The sequence below is a fragment of the Galeopterus variegatus genome, unplaced genomic scaffold (assembly GCF_000696425.1).
Source record: "Galeopterus variegatus unplaced genomic scaffold, G_variegatus-3.0.2 Scaffold3047, whole genome shotgun sequence".
Classification (NCBI taxonomy): Eukaryota; Metazoa; Chordata; class Mammalia; order Dermoptera; family Cynocephalidae; genus Galeopterus; species Galeopterus variegatus.
The window spans coordinates 84,630-103,475 of NW_007729158.1; the positions used below are offsets into that span (position 1 = coordinate 84,630).

The 18,846-nt window shown below is 34.6% G+C and overlaps 1 protein-coding gene across 1 annotated transcript in view; it reads right to left on the reverse strand.

The window, feature by feature from the left end:
• Nucleotides 1–2,209: 2,209 nt before the first annotated feature.
• LOC103599671 (slit homolog 2 protein-like) overlaps nt 2,210–18,846 on the reverse strand; it is a 29,464-nt gene continuing 12,827 nt past the window's right edge. Inside the window, exons 4-5 of the mRNA XM_008583814.1 lie at nt 15,647–15,718; nt 2,210–3,447 (exon numbers count right to left, since the gene is read on the reverse strand). Coding sequence (XP_008582036.1) covers nt 3,402–3,447; nt 15,647–15,718 — 118 coding nt within the window. The 3' untranslated portion in view covers nt 2,210–3,401. The remainder of the gene's footprint in view (nt 3,448–15,646; nt 15,719–18,846) is intronic.

Sequence of the window (18,846 nt, forward strand, 5' to 3'; positions counted from 1 at the left end):
ATCCTCTTTAAACTTAAATGCTATCAAGGAAGAACAAATGCTAAGATGTAAAAAAGATAAAGCTTCAGATACTTTCTGTAGCTCAATTACCATGAAGAATGATTCAGTAGGCCATTTCACTTCTGCAGTTTTTTCTTCTGCCCATAAACATTTGAGGGCCCATGACATGTGAACACCGATCCATGGTGAACAGAGATAAGTATGCCCAAGGCCTCAGGTGTGTACAACCTATGGAGCAGATTTTGTTAGTAAACTAATAATCATAATGTAAGTATTAAACAATTTTAGTAAAATGCTAGACTTAGTCACAGCAGCATATTTTTAATTTGCTGAGTAGGGCTTATGTATTAATTGTGCTATTAAAAAGTAAGCAAAAACCTCAGCATATGGGAAGGTGTCTATTGTTTGGTATTGAACAGTAACACAAGGGCAGGGGTCCTATTCCCCAAACAGGGTGGTGCCACCCTCTGAGTGACAGTGGTCCCTGCTGAGAGGAAGTAAAGCAGTGCCCGACTGGTAGCAAAGCGAGGCAGGCTTTCAACATCTCAGGTGCAGGACTGGAAAGATGGAGAATTCCGTGAAAATGGAGAACTCCATTAAAACAGAAGAAGGAAAGAAAGAAAATGATTTGAAGATGACAGAAAATGCATGGTTATTTCTCCTCAACCAATTCAAGACATTCGATTTATGAATAAAAGTTAACTTTATCAGAATTCCGCAGCAGATGCATTACATCACTTAATCCTCCCAATGACTCTGTGATACTGATACTTTAATTACTCCCATTTTAAACAAGAGGACATTGAGGCAGAGGAGTTAAGTAACATTCTCCATCACACACGCAGTAAATGTTGAGCTAGGATTCACATTCTGGCCATCTGTTGCAAAGCCCGCATTCACTCATTCAACCCATATTTCTTGTACATCTCCTGCTACTCGCTACCTTTACAATGCTTCTAGCTTCTATTTTAATTGGGAGAGACTGACAACAAGGTAAATAAGTAAAATATACAGGATGATACATGATTTTGGAGCCTAAGGAGAGAAATAAAACAGGGAAGGGGAAAGGAAAGGCTGGGGTACTCTCCTTTATGCAGAGGGAACATAAACTATTGCAAAATAGATTATTTTAAGCATTTAATAAAATCCAAAGAATAAATGTGTTTGTAAATATTGGGTATAATTTGATGTAAATTATTTCTATTAAACCCATTTAATATTAGGCTTTGAAGTAGTTTTGTTTGAGTTTTAATCTAGGCTTGTGTTCCTTTTTTCTTTGATATCTTTGCCCCCAATATTTAATATAAATAAAAATTGGCAGTCAAAGAAACATGCTGGGGGGATGAAGAGAAGGGATAGTAATTTTTAGTAATGATCAGCATAAGTGTCCTGGTGAGAAGCACCAACTGGGAGTATTAAAAATGCCATCTTTGTAGATTTATAATGCTGTTTTGCCTATTTTTACTTCCCTGTCTAATCCCTCACATCTAAGTTATTTTGTCAGCTAGTTCTAGAAAAATGGATGTGGAACAACAATACTGAACAAATTAGCTTTGAGATTTTTTTCAAAGTCCCCCAACCATCTGCACATTGTGCATAAAATGCTTTTGGCCCCAGCATCTTCTTTGTAGAGTGAGCAAAACTCCTGAAAGTTTATATCCAGCTTAGAAGATGCTCACTTCATTGAACAGCAGGTGCTCCACAAAGGACTTCAGGTGTTTCAATGTCAGCAGCAGAGAAGCAAGAAAGAATTAAGCCACAAAATATTAAAGTCATTAAAATGGTAAGTAGTGGCTGTGTGTGTGTGTATGTGTGTGTCTGTGTGTTGCATGCAACAAATATCTATAAACAAATACCTAAAGTAAATACTGGTGCTAAGTTAATAAAAATTGATACAAAAGAATCTGTGTTTCTCTATCTGTGGAGGTAACAACAGAATTCCAAGTCCATTTTCAAAGGTGGGTTGGGAGGAACAGATTTATCAGGCCAATGCACTATAGAAAGTCATGCACCTGACAACAGTGGTACAAAAAAATAATTTATATCTGAACACACTATGTCCAAAACAGATTCTATTTTAAGGAAATCTCAATCAGAATTAACATAAAGTATTCATTCTTTGGAACAGCTAAAGGCTGCTCTTGCTATTTGGATTAACTGGTATAAACAGGAAGTGGCCCTATATAGTCAAATAACTTTGGGAAACGAATTTTAAAAAGTTAAAACAGATTTCTTTATTGTAGTATGCCTTACACATTAATACACAATCGTACATGGCAGTCACCACAGGGGATATGACTTCCATTACTTCCCAACACATTTGACCACAGAATACTTTTCTCCTGGATCACTAGGGAGCACATTTCAAGAATCACTTCTTTAAAATAAAATACAATATAAAATTAGTATAGCAATAAATACAAGGCATGAGAAAAACGTAGGCTTAGAATTAGTGAGAAGAACTATACTTTTAAATATTTGAAACTGAATCATCTTATAAAAATACAACTAAAATAAGTATCATGTAAAGGATATCACACAGAAGACTTTAAAACATTTATTTTAAAATAACTAAACCTCTATCAAAACATGTTCACCTACATTTGAATAGTGTTCTTCAACCCAGGAGCAATATCTGGACTAGACTGTTGTTTTGTACCACTCTCCTCTCTGTAAATTAGGGTATGGCTTCTAAATGGAAAGCAATTGAAGAATAGCATTTGTCCATCTGAATAAAATTCAGGTACTTTTAAATTTCACTTTGCCCCACTTTCACATTTAGTTCATGTTCATCTGATTTTGATCTAGTACCTTATCTGAGGGCAAAAGAGTGATATCTGATGACTCAGAAAAGAACAAACTACAATGTTGATGATACAGGTAATAATGCCTGCTGTGTATGCTTCATTGTGAGATTGACAGGAATTCAGGAAAAATGCTTGCCCAACCCCCCCTTAGGTAAAACTCTTGCCCTGAAATATGATGATTGATATACTTTGTAATTTTTAACACAATTATTGTAGCTACAAGTGTTATTCTTGTTCATACAGCTTCACTTTTTCAAACACATTATTTGCTGCAGTAATTACCCACAGTCAACTAAATTCCAGGGGATTACACGGTGGGTGGGGAGAGGAATAAAGGTATTTCCTTTTATCAAATGTAACTATGTTGCTTTCTCATACCCTCATGTTCCTGTGTAATAAAAGAAGAATCCAGGGTGATCACTTGGAGTACCTGATTAACAACTTTCCATGAAAGTATTCATTAGGTGTGGAATTCATTCCCTTAAAGAAAGGGGAAGAAAACCACACCAACTCAGAGAGCTGCTTGCCTCTTAGAAATACACTCCAGATCCCATTTGCCTTCAGGGTATTCAGGTTCCATACATTCTGTTCTCCTCAAAAGGTCAGGAAAATTAATTGTCCAGTGTGCACAATGCATTTCCTAGGGAGAATTACAAAAAATGATGGTCCCTGCTTTTAAGCCTCTTAACAGAAAAGATAATAACACAAATATGAACATATAAACCCTCATCGACAAACTCCATTATTCTCTCTAGATCTGCCTTGTTTGATTTTTAACACATTTCTTCATGGTACCATTAGCGATGTTTGAGAGGAGGTGATTATTGAGACTACGTCAGTAGTCCACCACTTACCTCCTATCGAAGTACTATTGAGTATCAAGATAACCGCTTAATAACGCATAACCACCAAATCTTCTTTAATCGCTTTTTTATTATTATTTTGTTTTTGACATAAGCCTTCAAATAATTCACATTCAATAGCAAAGCCATGCAAAACCTAAGCAGGCTATATTTATCCAGCAAAGAAACTGCCTTTACTTTTTAAATTGCTATTAGGAAAGAGCACAATCTTGAAATCATTCATCCACAACCTAATTTTCTAATTCCTTCTTTATTACCATGAATAAATTTACCATTATAATCCTTTCAAGTTCTGTGATCAGTTCCCTATAAATTTTTGAAAAAGAGATAGAACAAATCTTAGATATATTTTGATCTCCTCCCCTTCCCTCAATTATTTCTGAACATCCCCTAGAGGCTTGGAGGCCTTATGCTAAATTCTGGTAATGTGATGGTGAACCAACACCTCAGGCATGGTCCTCTCTTATCTGACCTACAACATGTTTTATAAGTTTAGAAACTGATCCTCAAAAAGAGATCAAGTAACTTTGTTCAGCGTCTGCAGCTAGTGACCAGCAGAGCCAGAAATGTAACTAGTAGAAATCTTTTGACTTCTAATCCAGTGTTCCTTGAGCACCACAACATATGTAATTCCAAATTCAATCCATTGTTAGTGTCTTTCTCAGACTTAATTTCTGTCAGCCATTAAGTCAAAAAGTATTTATTGACCAACCTGAACTAGGCTAGATATGTGAAACAAAAATAAATGTAAGAAAGGAGTCTCTGCAAAGTTAACTCACGTTATGATTAAAGAATAATATGTGGCAGCACATTATGTAAGACAGAAAACAATACTAGTCGTTTTTTTTTTTTTTTTGTCTTTTGTCTTTTTGTCTTTTTTCGTGTCCGGCAACGGATCGCAACCCTCAGTGTTGCCCCCGTACCGGACCAGGGACCGGCAACGGGATTGCAACCCTCGGTGTTGCTCCCGCGCCTCACTCAGCCAGTGAGCGGGAACTGGTCTGTATGTGGGATCCGAACCCTTGGGCGGGAGCGCCGCCGCGCTTCCCAAGCGGTGCACTTATCCAGTGCGCCACCGGACCGGCCCTACTAGTCGTTTTAATAACAAAAACAAGCACAAAAATAAATCCATAGTATTCACTATCTGCCAACCACTGTACTAGGCCCTGTTCACTGAGTGAATAATTTACTCCATACAACACTTCCATGATGTATATTTTATTACTACCCTCATTTTACACAAGGAGAAACTGAGGCACGGGGCAGGCAATTGAGTGACATTTCCTCCAAGGTTACACATTAAGTGATTCAAACCCAGGCACTCTGAGTCTGTACTCATAACCACTCCATTGTAAGAAATGATTATGTGAAGGTAACTGAAGCAGTTGAGAAAAGTTTGATAAAAGAATTGAGGCTTATATGAGTAGGGTAAACTATGCTTCTGTCACAGGACGCAAAGAGTCCAGAAACGTGCTGGGAATTTCCAGGCAGCAGCAGCAGCAGGGAAACCTGCTTGCCTGAGCAGTAGCATATACGAGGGTGCTTCAAAAAGGTTGTGGGAAAACAGAATTAAAAGATAATACAAATCTTTTCAGGAACTTTTTGAAGACCCCGCGTATGCTGCCATAGCAATGAGAAGATTGAAGTGGTAATGTCTAACTAGATTATGGTGAGTCTTCAAAGCCAGGTGAAAGAGTTTGATATAAAAGGGAAGTTAATTTTAGTTAAACTAATCACTGCCCAGCAGAAGACAGAGTATTTCTAGATATCTTATCTCCCAACCTCAATATATAAATTAGTTTATTAGACTAACTATCAAATATATTTTTTATAGCATAATTGTATATAGAACAGTTATACCTATTTTTTAAGAGATAAACCTGGACACTTTATCAAAAATGAATACTAGAATCTTTTTTGTTTCTAAGCAGAGATTCAAAATAACTAATGCATGAAATTTTAACACTGACTCTCAGTATAAAAGCATAGCATTGCCTTTCTTAGTATAAAAGCAACACATTTATCTATGTTAAGTGAAATTTCCTATAATTTCCCTAAATTCTTATTCTTTAAGCATTTGACCATTCACAAAATGTTTGTGTTTCTCTAGCTCTCAGTATGCCCGTCTCCCAATCTCCCCACCCCCCAATACACACATCACCTGGCAGGCTTCAAATATCAGTTGGTATAATAAACTATATCATTTAGAATATACTGGCTATACAGTAACAGGTTTTGTTATTCATCTCTTTCTCTTTTATGCTTTTAAACTTCTGAATATTTTGTGTCTTACAAGTACCTCAACCAAAAAGTGGATCCTTACGCAAAGGAGATAAAATTTATTTCTAGTCGTGGATTTTTGTGACTAGAAGCTGGTAGCTTTGGGAAGAAAATGGTCAATGTGGGTTAAAAAAAAAAATGAGAAAAGTTTTTCTGAAAAGCTGAAAATTGCTAAAAGTAAGGAGAGCATATAACATCATACCACATGCCTATATAATGCTCAGCAGTGTTTTGTGAATGAGAATATAATTCTTGATTCAAAGCAAGGCTTTCTTTGAAGAGATTTTAATAATATTCAATTTTTCGTGCGCTCTTTCTCACTCAAATAATACAGAAGGTAGGTTTTATCCTGAGGCATTTGAATTTAAAATTAAAAAAAAATAAAAAGCATTTTTTTTTTTTGTTTCAGTATGAATAAAAACAGCATACTTAGATTTTAAAAATTACATTACAATAGCATGTTCATTTCTGGAAAAATTAAGAAAGATTTTACTTTAACAGCAGGTAACTTGGTAAATATTTTTAAATGTTTCATATATTTGAATATGAAGTTTCATATTCACATAAAATGAGAGGAGAAACAGATATAAATTCTAACAATACTGTTAGAAAAACATCTTAAAAGTGTTAATAAGTATGCAGTTGTTCTTGACAGTACATGTTACATTTTCCAAATATCCTCACTTTGCCACAAGACTATTTAGTTAACTGTCTCATAAAAGATCAAGAGTAAATTAAGGCATTTGATAATATCTAATCTTTTAGTAATTAATGAAGTGAATTTGAATTTTCATATTAATGGCATCATTCTTCCCTGTTGTCTATATATAAACCTCTTTCATCATGATAATAACTATCTCCAAATTAAATAATAATGTACCTTTTCCCCATAGAATTTGTTTGCCTGTGAATACCTACTTTGAGCCAGATTCTTAGAACAATGTAATTATAGTGGTAGTTTAAAAGATATAAAATGTTTATAATTAGTATTCTAAATGTATTAAACTTCTTAAGACAAACTAATTAGTAAGTTCAAATGTTTTACAGTAAAAAATTTAGAATGTAAATTAAATAATACTTACATATTAAGTGTTTACACAAAAGTGAAGAGTTTAATTAAGATGTATTTTTAATATATTAGTCTAGAAACCTTTTCAATAAACATATCAGATATTAAATGTAATTTAAATTAATATTTTAGGGATAAAAAGAGTCAAGGTTAAACTGTTTATCTTCCTTAAAAAGTTTATAATGTCTTTTGTGTCTCTACTTACAAAAAGAAATCTCAATGAAACATGGATATTAAAACCTCCCAGGAAACCAACAGTAAAAGCTGCTAAGAATTTCACAAGTTTTTTTTTTTCCCCCTTAGGTGTTAATTAAATGATCATTTAACACTGAAATGTAAACACAACATTTTCATCTCCTGACAGCACAGCCTATTATAAATCCGGGGTAATAAAAGTCTAGGTGTTAATGCTGTGAACCAAGTTCCCACAACACTCTAATATGGCTTGTCGTGTCTAAGGTTAAGCATCTAGACACAAAACAAAGCTTGCGCCTACTCGACTTCCAGTCCAATTTTCCCATCGCCCAGTGACCTAGGTAACACTTTGAGCAATAAAGAATAAATTTAATTTCTCCAGCATTTTGTGAGGATTAGGAACAATTGTTGGCTTGCAACGACTTTTTATCCTTGAATTCTTTTTCCTCCAGAGCATTCCTCCGGTCCTAAAAGAGAATTCTGATGGTTTAAGACACAGAACAAACAGAACTTTAAATTAGGCTTTTTTCAATCAATTGGAACTGTTGGAGGGGAAGCAATCAACCTTTCTCTGTGCTGTTCTCAGCTATTCACATACATCAAGCTTTAATCTTTCACTAGTAGAAGAAACCTATCATGATGGGGGCAAAGCTATCTTTTCCCATTCTGTTTCCAGACTTATTTATTTCTCCTTTTTCTTTTAACACTTAAATCAAGTTGCCATACTTAGCTGTAAACATTCATTTGGGGAATGTTTCAAGAGGCACAGATGTTCTCTTAATAACATTTCACACCATTATGTTGTACCCTAGACCACGGGTGTTGCCACAGATAGGTCTTTAGTTTTTATCGCTTGCTTCTCTGGGATTTAGTTTCTTTTTAAACTTCTATCCAAAGGTTTCTTATGTCATAATTTGTCAAATATTTTAAGGTTAACCCTCCATAAAGAATTTAGTGATGGCAATGAACTTGTTTATGAATAACAGGTAATGAGGGAATATATATCACATTTGTCTAACTGCAATGCTTATGAACTTATCCGAAATTCTGGACAAAAAATGACCCCTGGCTTACATCTATTTCATTATAGAACATTGTTAAAATTCAAAGTGCTAAAAGGTTTGCAATTTGGACTACATTTTGATATAATTTGTTGTCTAAAAATGAACTTAAAATCACATATGCAGTTTATGTAAAGATGACAATGTTCCACAGCTCAAATCATATTTACATATTACAAGACTAATGGATTTTCTTTTATCATTTCAAAAACTGAAATTTTCATTAGTAGAAAAAATGTTCTTTAACAACTTATGTAAATCTTCTGAGCAACTTTCAGAATAGTGTACCTTTCGTTTAAGGACTTCACTCAACATTGTCTAACTAATTTGTGTTTTTCCTTTATTTTGTCATTCAGGAAAAGCGCATCATTAAAACAGCAATCTAAATATGCAGACTAACATAAATAGTTCCTGAGTCATGGTCTGTTCATTTCTATCCCTAATTCACCTTATACATGAATTTTAAAACTGTATGAATCATCAACTGGGGAAGTATAAGGAGATCTCATTACGAATACCCTGGCCATAATATACCTTCTGTAGCCAAGTAGAGAGAAATAAAATGGTACAAATGTACATTTTATGCCAATTTGTAGTGGTAAAAAAATTATGTGGCTATGCATATTTATGTGTTATACACTGAGGATAAATACAAGAGGGTGTTGCAAGAGAATCAGAAACTTTGCTGACTGAAGGCAAGTTGCAAGGACATCTGAGTGACTATTATTATCCTCTTATTTGCAATGAAAGCAAATAATACACATGCAATTTCTTATACATTTTATATATTTACACATCCACAATTTTTACATATTCTATATATCTGTATTATATAGTATATACTATTTACACAAGGTAAAGAGTATGGTCATTCCCATTTTACAAATAAGAAAACTGGACTACAGAGCTGTCAACTGACTTCTAAAGATAATAGAACCTCAAATATCTAAGTAAGCACTGTTAATTTATACCACCTCTCTTATGTTCTAAACTAAATTTATTTCAGTGTCTTAAAACATAATGTAAATATGTAAATACCTTAAAATTACTTAAATATAAATAAAACCCTATTGTCACTTATTCCTACAAAAAATATTTATGTAAACTTTAGTCCCCAAATTGCATTCGTGCCATTGCAGTGGCAATTTCACGATTTACAGTCAAATTTGTAAATGTTACCTGACTATTTGTATACACAATAGCTTTTTAATATAAAAATTATATACTTAAATTCACATTTTAGAAAACAGGATCACTCTTGATGAACTCTCCAGTCTTTAATTTACATATTACAGGTCAGATGTTAGCAATGGCCCAGGCCCACAAATATCACATATTATACCAGTCTCTACCCCAAACATCTATCACAGATTCTTCAAACCCAAGTTGGCATATCACGAGTACTTGGTAGTGGGAACAGAAACATTTACATTTGGGAAAGCAACTATTTCAGTAAGTATAAGTTGAGTGGAACAAACCTTCTTGCACCTGATTTTCCTTTGCTATAGACTACGCTGTGGATTTCACACTCAGAAAGTTCACTGTGTGGGTTGGCAACAGCAGAAACCTGCCAGGTTTTGGCCTTCTCCAGCAACAAGCCTCTAGTAGTGATCCCTCTGAAGTAGAAACTATCAACACCAGGCCTGGCAGAATCTCCAGTATAATCTTAATCTTCATTGAATTTACAATCTTTAAATCATAGGATTACACGTTGATTTAAAAAGCAAAATTAAAAGTAGGTCCTGTCCAATGGTTTGCACTTTTTTTTTTCATGGCAAATGATAATGGCTACTAGGAACTGTATTCACAGATCTACACATCAAGTCTCTTGCTTACCTACTTAAAAACAAACCTTTGGTTATGTAATAGTAACATTTTAAAATTAAATATTCCTAGTATTTTTCCACTTTTTTAAGTGGTAAAAACAGATTCCCTTGGGCACGATAATAAGAAGTAAGTAATAAGTTACTTAGTATCTAATAAAGGATTTGGTATTTTAATCACTGAAAGTTAATGCTTTATTTTAAATTTTCTCTCTCGTATTTGTTCATTGTTTTCAAAGACAGTCAGTCTGTTCCCCTTAGCAGAGGATCAGTACACAATACAAATCGTGTTTCCTTGCACCAGATTATAACACAGACACGCCACCTTCTGAAGAACTTTCTTCATCCTCAGCACTTAGGCAGCCTCAGCAACAGGAATCAGCGGTAGCTATCACAGCGGCTTGCGAGATGAGTAATGATGTCGATCTGGCTGGACAACGGTAACCGTAGCAACTGTAACCTGCAATTCCTGCACAACCACTGTCAGATTTATTGTGGCAGGGGCCAAACAGGCCAAGAGTAAAATGAAGCAGGAAACTATGGCACCTGACACCTCTGGTAGCCCACACTTTAATCGGAGCTGGCAGAAATTAATTCAAGAGGAGTTTTTACATGGACTCCACTGTCGTATTCCGCTTTTATGCTTGACTACAAGAATCCTATGAGACTAAGCTGACATCCAAGAACTGGGAGGTTAGTTTTACATAAGTATAGCATGGTATTAAGTTAAGGTATATTTTGCTTAGGTGAAAAATAGATCTGTTTGAATGTACTGTGTCTACCGAAACCCTTCAACGTTTAGAAAACATAATGGGACCAAACTTTTAATTAGCCAAGTTATCCTTTAAATTTAATTTGTTTCTCTGTTATTCCTAATGCTCTCCCAGAGTTACTATTTGCTTGTTCAAGTTACAAATGCTGAGCCCAACAGAGATTTAATTCAATACATCAAACACTTACTGAGGGCTTCTAAAGGTCAAGCCTTACACTAGACCCTGGGGACATTAAGAAAAAAAATCGTTTGTGTAATACATGTATAACAGTATTTACATGCATAACCATAAAAAATAAAACTAAGATAATAATAATTGGCAAGTATAACAGTGGTTATGTGTGAGTGGTGAGATAATAACTTCTACTCCCTCTTTTCTATTTACCTGAATTTCCTAAACATTTTACAATGAGTATGTGTTACTATTATAACAATTAAAAAAAAAATTAAGGTTCCTCTATGGGAGTAGAAGAAAGGGAAGTAAAGATAGCTTAATTATACATTTGTTATGCTTAGCAAATTAATTTTTTACTTTAATAAAACAAACAAGTTATCCTCTTTAAAAAGTCATAATCATTATTGTTATCAAAAGCAATTTTGAGAATCTGAGATCCTGTCTGACAGCAAATGAATTGAGACCTGGCCAATCAAATTAAGCGGTCAAAATCTATTGTCACAGGTAAGTATTCACGAGGCCATAAAGAGAGTCTTTGGCTTCAAAAATACTCTTTATAATGTTAGACAATTTATTGCCTCTAAAACTCACTGGGGGATAATAAATGCTACTTGTGAATGAGAAATAAAAAGTTTTTATTCCAAGAAATAAAGAAAATGTGTCACTGGGACATATGTAGTTATTTTTGTTTGTTTGGGTTTGATTTGGTAGATACAAGTGAAAAATGAGTTTCTGCAAAGTGCTTTGAATACTCAAGCTTATGTTAGAAGTCTGGGTAAATACAACAATACTCAAAGAAATAAACTAAAAACCACAGAACAAATATTTATAACCAAATGCCTAACCACAGTACTACCAATGAAATTCCTCTCTAACGAGCCCGGATTAGTAGTTGCAAACTCAAGTTGCAATGTGTGAATCAGTCATGAGTAAGCCACCTTTAAGGTTACATTTATCAGAAAGATTTGTATATGCCACTCATACATTTCAACTGATCATAATCAATCATTTCAAAACACACAGGAATCTCTTTTTCAGTTAACCAGTTCCAGATTTCTCTGAAAATAATTTTCTCCAGTCTTAGGATGATCATAATAACCTCGGTTTTGGAGGAGAAGCAAAAGAGAAGATAGCATCTCTATGCAAGTTAAGAAAACTATGTGCTGTCTCTTTTAACCTCCAATCTATAGCCCTTTGCTTTACTTTCCCTTACTTACACTTTCCATCTGTCAACAAGTGCTTGTAATTTTATTACACTGTCCTGTAGTTTATGCAGAGTTGGTATTATTTTACAGAGTTCTGTTAATGGACTGGATAAATGGTAATGCTATTTAAACTAGTCTCCTTCTCCAGCAAACACAGCTGCAACCGTACTACTATTTCTGAGCAAACATCTTGACCTGAACATGTAGTGCACTCTCAACCCATCCAAAGCGAAATTGGAGCAGACAGCAAAGGAAAAGCATATTTGGCTGCTAGCAGCAACCAACCATGTCGAATCATAATTCATATACAGTGTACCCTCTTTTTCTTTTATAATGCATTTAGATTCCACAGAAAGCATGTGTGCTTCTTCCCCTAGCATCTCATATTCAGCCAAGAATCAAGTGATTATTCATTACAAAAACTCAAAGAAAATCTGCATAATGCTCAGTAAATAAGACTAGCTTTAATCTAAGTAAACATTGGGAAAAATCAAACATCTGTATATAAACTGTATATTAAACTGGTAAACTTTTCTGTTGGTGATAGATCATGAAAATATATTATAGCATAAAGTATGGGTAAAGATACAATAAGTAAGAAAACAAAGAATTTGAGATATTAATTAGCATTGTACAACAATTTCTAGAGAAAATAAATTATAATTTTTTATGAGTTCTAGATATGTACGGCCCTATCACATTACATAATAGGGCAATAATAGCTTGCTTAATATGTTTATGCAGCAACCAGTTAAATACTTTCCGTGTGCCAATGTTTTTTCCTCATTGTCAAAAATCCTGCATCCTTTGTTGTGTCACTTGTCCTTCTTGTGAAAAAAAAAGATTCATTTTTAAATGAACATTTGAAAGGACACTTGTGCATGCAGGTTTGTGCATATTTTCCCATCTGCTAGAGTATTTGTTTTAGGTGAGCTCTTAGGTATCTGTATCATGTGAAGAAAGTTTGAACCCTTATCCTTGCTCTGTAATTACACTAGCCCTGTAGTCAGCTCCATAAGCCTTTGTTCCTTTATTAAAGACTCTTAATGGTGGTTGTTTAATTTAATTATTAATCACTGTCATAAAAAAGTGTTTACAGATAGCTTACAACTTATCCTCTCAAGAGAAATATCACTGTTAACAATTCAACTAAGTCTAACTCATGTGAGGACCCAGTTCCTCAATTCAAAAGGTTTCTGACTTGATGATGCAGTTAAAAATTACACCTCTAGGCTTCTATGTGTATCCTGTGCCTATGTCAGGTGTCGAATCCCAAGTAAAGAGGGACACTGTTAATATTAGATATTAAGCCATCAAGCTATAAATTAAGGGATTTCAAAATTCTTGTAACTAGCCCCACCTCACGAATACAACTTTAGCTGCCATTATTCTGCAGGGGAAATCCTTTGAGCCAAACAGGCCCATAAAAATTCTGAATACATTTTCTAGTTGCACAATTTCCCATCTTTTTAACATGAATTTAATTAATTAGAAAACATTGTTTTAAACTTTTATGCGTTCTGTTTCTTTAATTCACTTAATGATTTCAAGTCTGTTTCACATAGCAGCTTCATAAAGTTATAAAATCATAACAAAACATAAGAGAAAATCTCTGGGTCCACTATGTGATAATGTCAAGGAGAGTAGATGTTAAATAGAATATAATTTACTGATGAGGGACTCTGCAATGGATTTCACCACCTGGAAACTCCTGAGAAAATTAACCCAAGTACTTCTGAACTAAACATCAAACAGTCTTGTTTTTCAGAAATAGTGTTGAAGTTACTTCGTATATTTTTCCCTATTCTGCTTAATTTTAATTCCAGATAACAATCATTCATATAAATTCTATTTTTACAGTACATAGAAAACAACTTCCTAGACTTTTATGCGTTTTTTTTATAAGCACACTACTAGCAAAGGAGTAGTTTAACAGTGCTTATTGTACGCTAGACTCAAAGTCAATTCTTTAAAATCTCCTCCATCAATAACTAAAGCAAAAAGTGGAAAACTATTAAAACCAACGCTGGCCCTTCTTAGAAACTAAGCACAAATATTTAAATGTAAGTATCAACTGTTACACAAACATAAAATCTTTATAGTAACCTATACCATATTTCTTTGTAAAAAAATAAATAAATAAAAAAGTCCCTAGAGAATTTTTGTTAAAAAGGCAGTTCTGAGATTTCCTTATTTGATTTTTTTAAAATTTACTTAAATGGGCCAGTTAAAAATAGGGACACAAAGAAGAGGAGAAATAGCAACTTAGGCTGTCCTTAGAAGAACAATGTCAGAAAAGTCTGACTCGAGAGAATATGTGTACGTCAGCTGGGAGAGTTCCCTCTATAGTGAGTTCAGATATCAGGAGGACTTAACAGAGTCCCTGGCTATAATGTAGGAAGGAGTGTGGGAGGACAGTCCTCCTATTTCTGGAATTGATAACCTTATTGAACTAGAAGTCTACAAAGCCTTGGCTAGGAAATCAAGTTCTGAAAAAAGTAATATGCTCCCTTTCTCTACAAACTCTACCATATGGGACTCCCGCCACCGTCCAAGTGGGGGCCACTCTGAACAATTTACCCTGCATAAACCAGCACTTTTTTCACTACATGCACGAACATCAATAATCACTGCTATTTATTTTTCCAACACTTTGTAGCTTATCTCCCATCTGCACAAAATTATTCATTTGGATGAAAATCTAATTTTAAAAGCTTTCAAAAATGTGTTTTCACTATTACACATTAGGTCAGCGAACAAGCATTCCAGGGAGGAAAAGCTGATTCTCTCTAATACTCACATTATGCTCCTTTAAAGAACTACTTCCTTTAACAATGTATGACATATTTGATATGAAAACCTTGCCTTAAAGTCACTCATATCGCAGAGTTTGGAATTGTGGCTTTAAAAGAAGCATTTAAGAGGAAATTTAAAACTCTCCTTAAATATCTTATAAGAATATTTTCAGACTAATAAACACCTACTTGAGTACAGAAACCATACCAAAAAACCTGACATTAAGAAGCCCAACTTTGCAAGAAAACACTGACAACCTTCTCTTAAGAGGAAGCCCAACAGCAATTCTTTCTATCAGAACTTAATCAAAAGCTTCCATAAAGAAATAGGTAAATCTCACAATCATCACACGACCAAAAAAGGAATTATACAATTACAATAACACATACATAAAGTACTAAATGCTAATGAAACAAAACAATTGAAACCACTAGAAAACCAATCATAAATTTACTTAAGAAAAAAAAAAAAGGGAAACTTTTAATTGATTAATATATTGGTGAGTAGATACCAGGACAGTCCGAGGAAACAGATCCAAAATACATTTAATAAAACACAAGGTACTACCCAAAGCACCAATAACTGTTTGTGTCTACTTACAGCCTATATAGCTTCGAAGTCCCAAGAAACAGCAACTCCGGAAACAGCTGAAGGTGATTTCTGTTTAAACGCCTTTTGAGAAAAACAAAAACAAAGCTTATGTTACATAGAAAATACTTGACAACGAGACTGTGATTTGGTAGTGTCATGCCTCACCCTGTATTTCAGGAAAGAATGAGATGACATTCAAGAGAATTCAAGCATTGAAAATCAAAAGTTGGTTACACCTTTTGTTACATGACTCTTTAAAGCAATTTCCATTATGTTTACTCAGATGATGATTATTGGGGTCTAAACTCTAAACTCAAATCCTGTGCAACATCAGTCAACCAGAATATACACAATGAGAAAGGATTTCATGACAAACTCTGGAGTCCAAATTAAGCAACTTCAGTACACAGCAGAAATACCACAGTAAATGGTGTCTTAAAATAATTCATACACTGTCCCAAATGGCCTAAATTTTTAGCCAAGACATTGTGAGGAGATGGAAATTAAAATTTTGTTAGCTTTTCATTTAGTTGGGGGAAGAAAGGATGAAAAAGTGTCAGAAAGATTTGTCTCCATAGGCAGAATCAGAAGGAAACCAACAAAGTTCAAACCTCAAGCCACAGCTCTCAATCCTTAACTAAATTTAAGGCTCAGAGTTATAACTAATAATAGTGTCAAAAACTTTAAGTAATGTGTTAAAATGTTTAACTGATACTGGAATGTTTTAAATGTTTTAGAAAAATATTTTATTGCAACTCTAACTCAATTTAAGCCTTGATGATTTGTAACTACATTCTTTTGGACTATGAACACCTACTAAATAAAGAGTGGGCACATTCTGTCCCTGATGTACTAATATTCCAATCCCATCTGTTTTAAGTGTACAGCTTAACATTTAATCAGAAATAATTGTTTATTTCTCTGCTTTTCCTAAATCTAAATAAAATGACAAGCTGACATAAAATGCACACAAATTATTTACACACTCCTTAGCTCCAGAGAAGAGTAAGTAGGTCCAGAAATTAATGTCACACTGAAGAAATCAGAAGGATTAAAGATAAGTGTTAGAGGACAGGAAGAGAGGGCATAGTAATATGTAAAGGGTCATCAGGTAGAAGCAGAATTACACTCATTTGGTCTCCAGAGGGCAGAAATGGGACCAGTGATTTAAGTCCTAAGAAAGTAGATTATAAGAAAGACCTTTCTATGAATTAGATATTAAGAAATGGAATGATCTGCCTTCAGAACTCTCAACTCCTTATTCCAGATATATTCAAGCAGAGGTTATGCATTTTTTTTTCTTGCAAAGGATGTAATAAAAAGAAATCCAGTATTAGGTGAGAAGCTAGACCAGGTGAACTGCAGAACTTCTTCCAATTCTAAAATGCCATTAGCAATGATGGTAACCACAACATTTGTTGCATAAACTCACATTATTAGGAAGTTGGTGATCTATAGAAACATTATCAGCAGTTAACAAAATGTACACTAATAAAAAAAAGTATTCCAAGACAAGTAGGAGCCAAATAGTAAAATGAGTGGTGAAAAGGCAGGTTTACTTTCCTCTTAAACCAATCTTTACAAATAAAGCACATAACAAGGTTAAATTTAAAGTGGAACCAAAAGCTTTTATTTACTCGTTCTCTGTTGGGCATGGTTCTGAGGGAAGGAGTACTTCTGGAGTCTATCATTTCACAATTTTGATAAAATATAGCTTAATTATGACTGTGTTACAACTGTCTTAAAAAAATAGATTTCAAAAATTTGCAGTAGTGCTAATGAGAACGTTTCTAGGAAAGCAACCACTCTTGGAAGGACCCACATTTTTCCAAAGAGCCAATCCCAATTTCTAAAATGGAAGATTTGGGTTTTCATAATCTGATCTAAACCATCAGATTAACAAACCTCATCTATGATTTTCTAGCCACAACAAACACTCTTCTTCAAGCCCCTAGTCCCTGCAGAAGCAGCTCTCTGTCTGGAGTGCTTTCTCTTTTCTACAAATGGTACTTTCTTACATCCTCTGTGAAAAGTCCCTTGATTCTCCTACATAGAGTTAGCACCTCCCTGGGCTGAGTCCCCACAGCATTTGGTAAGTAAGAGTCCCTTACTCTGTATTTATTTGTTCGTGTACTGGTCTCTTTCCCACCAGGCTGTGAGCTCTTCAAGTATAAAGACTCAATCTTTGTATCCCCTCCCTTCTTCCCTCTCACTGAGTAGGTTTTGAACCATATCAAAAGGCAAAGAAAGCAGTCTGTTCTCATTCACCACTTCCTAATCTTCCCTGGCACTTAGTATGTTCTTAGGAAATGGCGAGTAAGAACAGACTGCTCTCTTTGCATTTTCGTATAGTTCAGCAAGGCCCTAGCATGTTCCTTTGACATTAGGCCAACTTTCCTACAACATGCTCCCTGAGGTGCTTGCCTCAGGTTTTATGCCACTTCCCAACTAACCAAAGCCCCACTTTCAAATCTGCTTTGATGTGCCCTAGACAGCAGTCACCTCCTTTCCCTCCCATCCCCCTCCTTACCCCCTCTTCCCATCCTACACATGCTCAGCATCACCTAGAAGTTGGAAGGAATTCAGTGTGTGTAAACAAACTCAGATATGCAGGGACTGGTAGCAGCTTCCAGCTTTCTTGTGAACAAACCTACATCAATATAATTTCATATACTGTAAGGGAGAACATATTTCAGATGGGGGCAAGCAGTGTCTATTTCTTAATTATTATTATCATTTTCATATTCCCAGTGGTTCCTAATGAACCCCACAAATAACAGCTAATATGTACTAAGCTTACTATGTGAGGGTCACTGTCCTGAGAGCTTTATATGAGAATGTGTTCACTCTTCACAATGTCCTCGTGAGTAGGTATGATTCTTATTGCTGTTCTGGACAGAGTTACACAGCTTAAAGATTAGAGCAAGGATTGAAATCAGTGATGCGACTCCAGAACATATCCTCTGAGTCACTTCTCTCAATGAAACACAGTCTAAACAATCCTAAACAATATTTCAAAATAATGGAATGCTGAAACTTTTCTTTTCACCTCTTTCCTTAGGAAAAACAGCTTTATAGTCCATTTTTTAAATATCTTGGAACAAATCACCTGAAAATAAAGTATGCAAATAAAGCTCACTGTTTTAAACACCTATTTAAGATACCTAAAGTTGATAGAGAAATGAAAATATGTTCAAAACGTTTTTCTG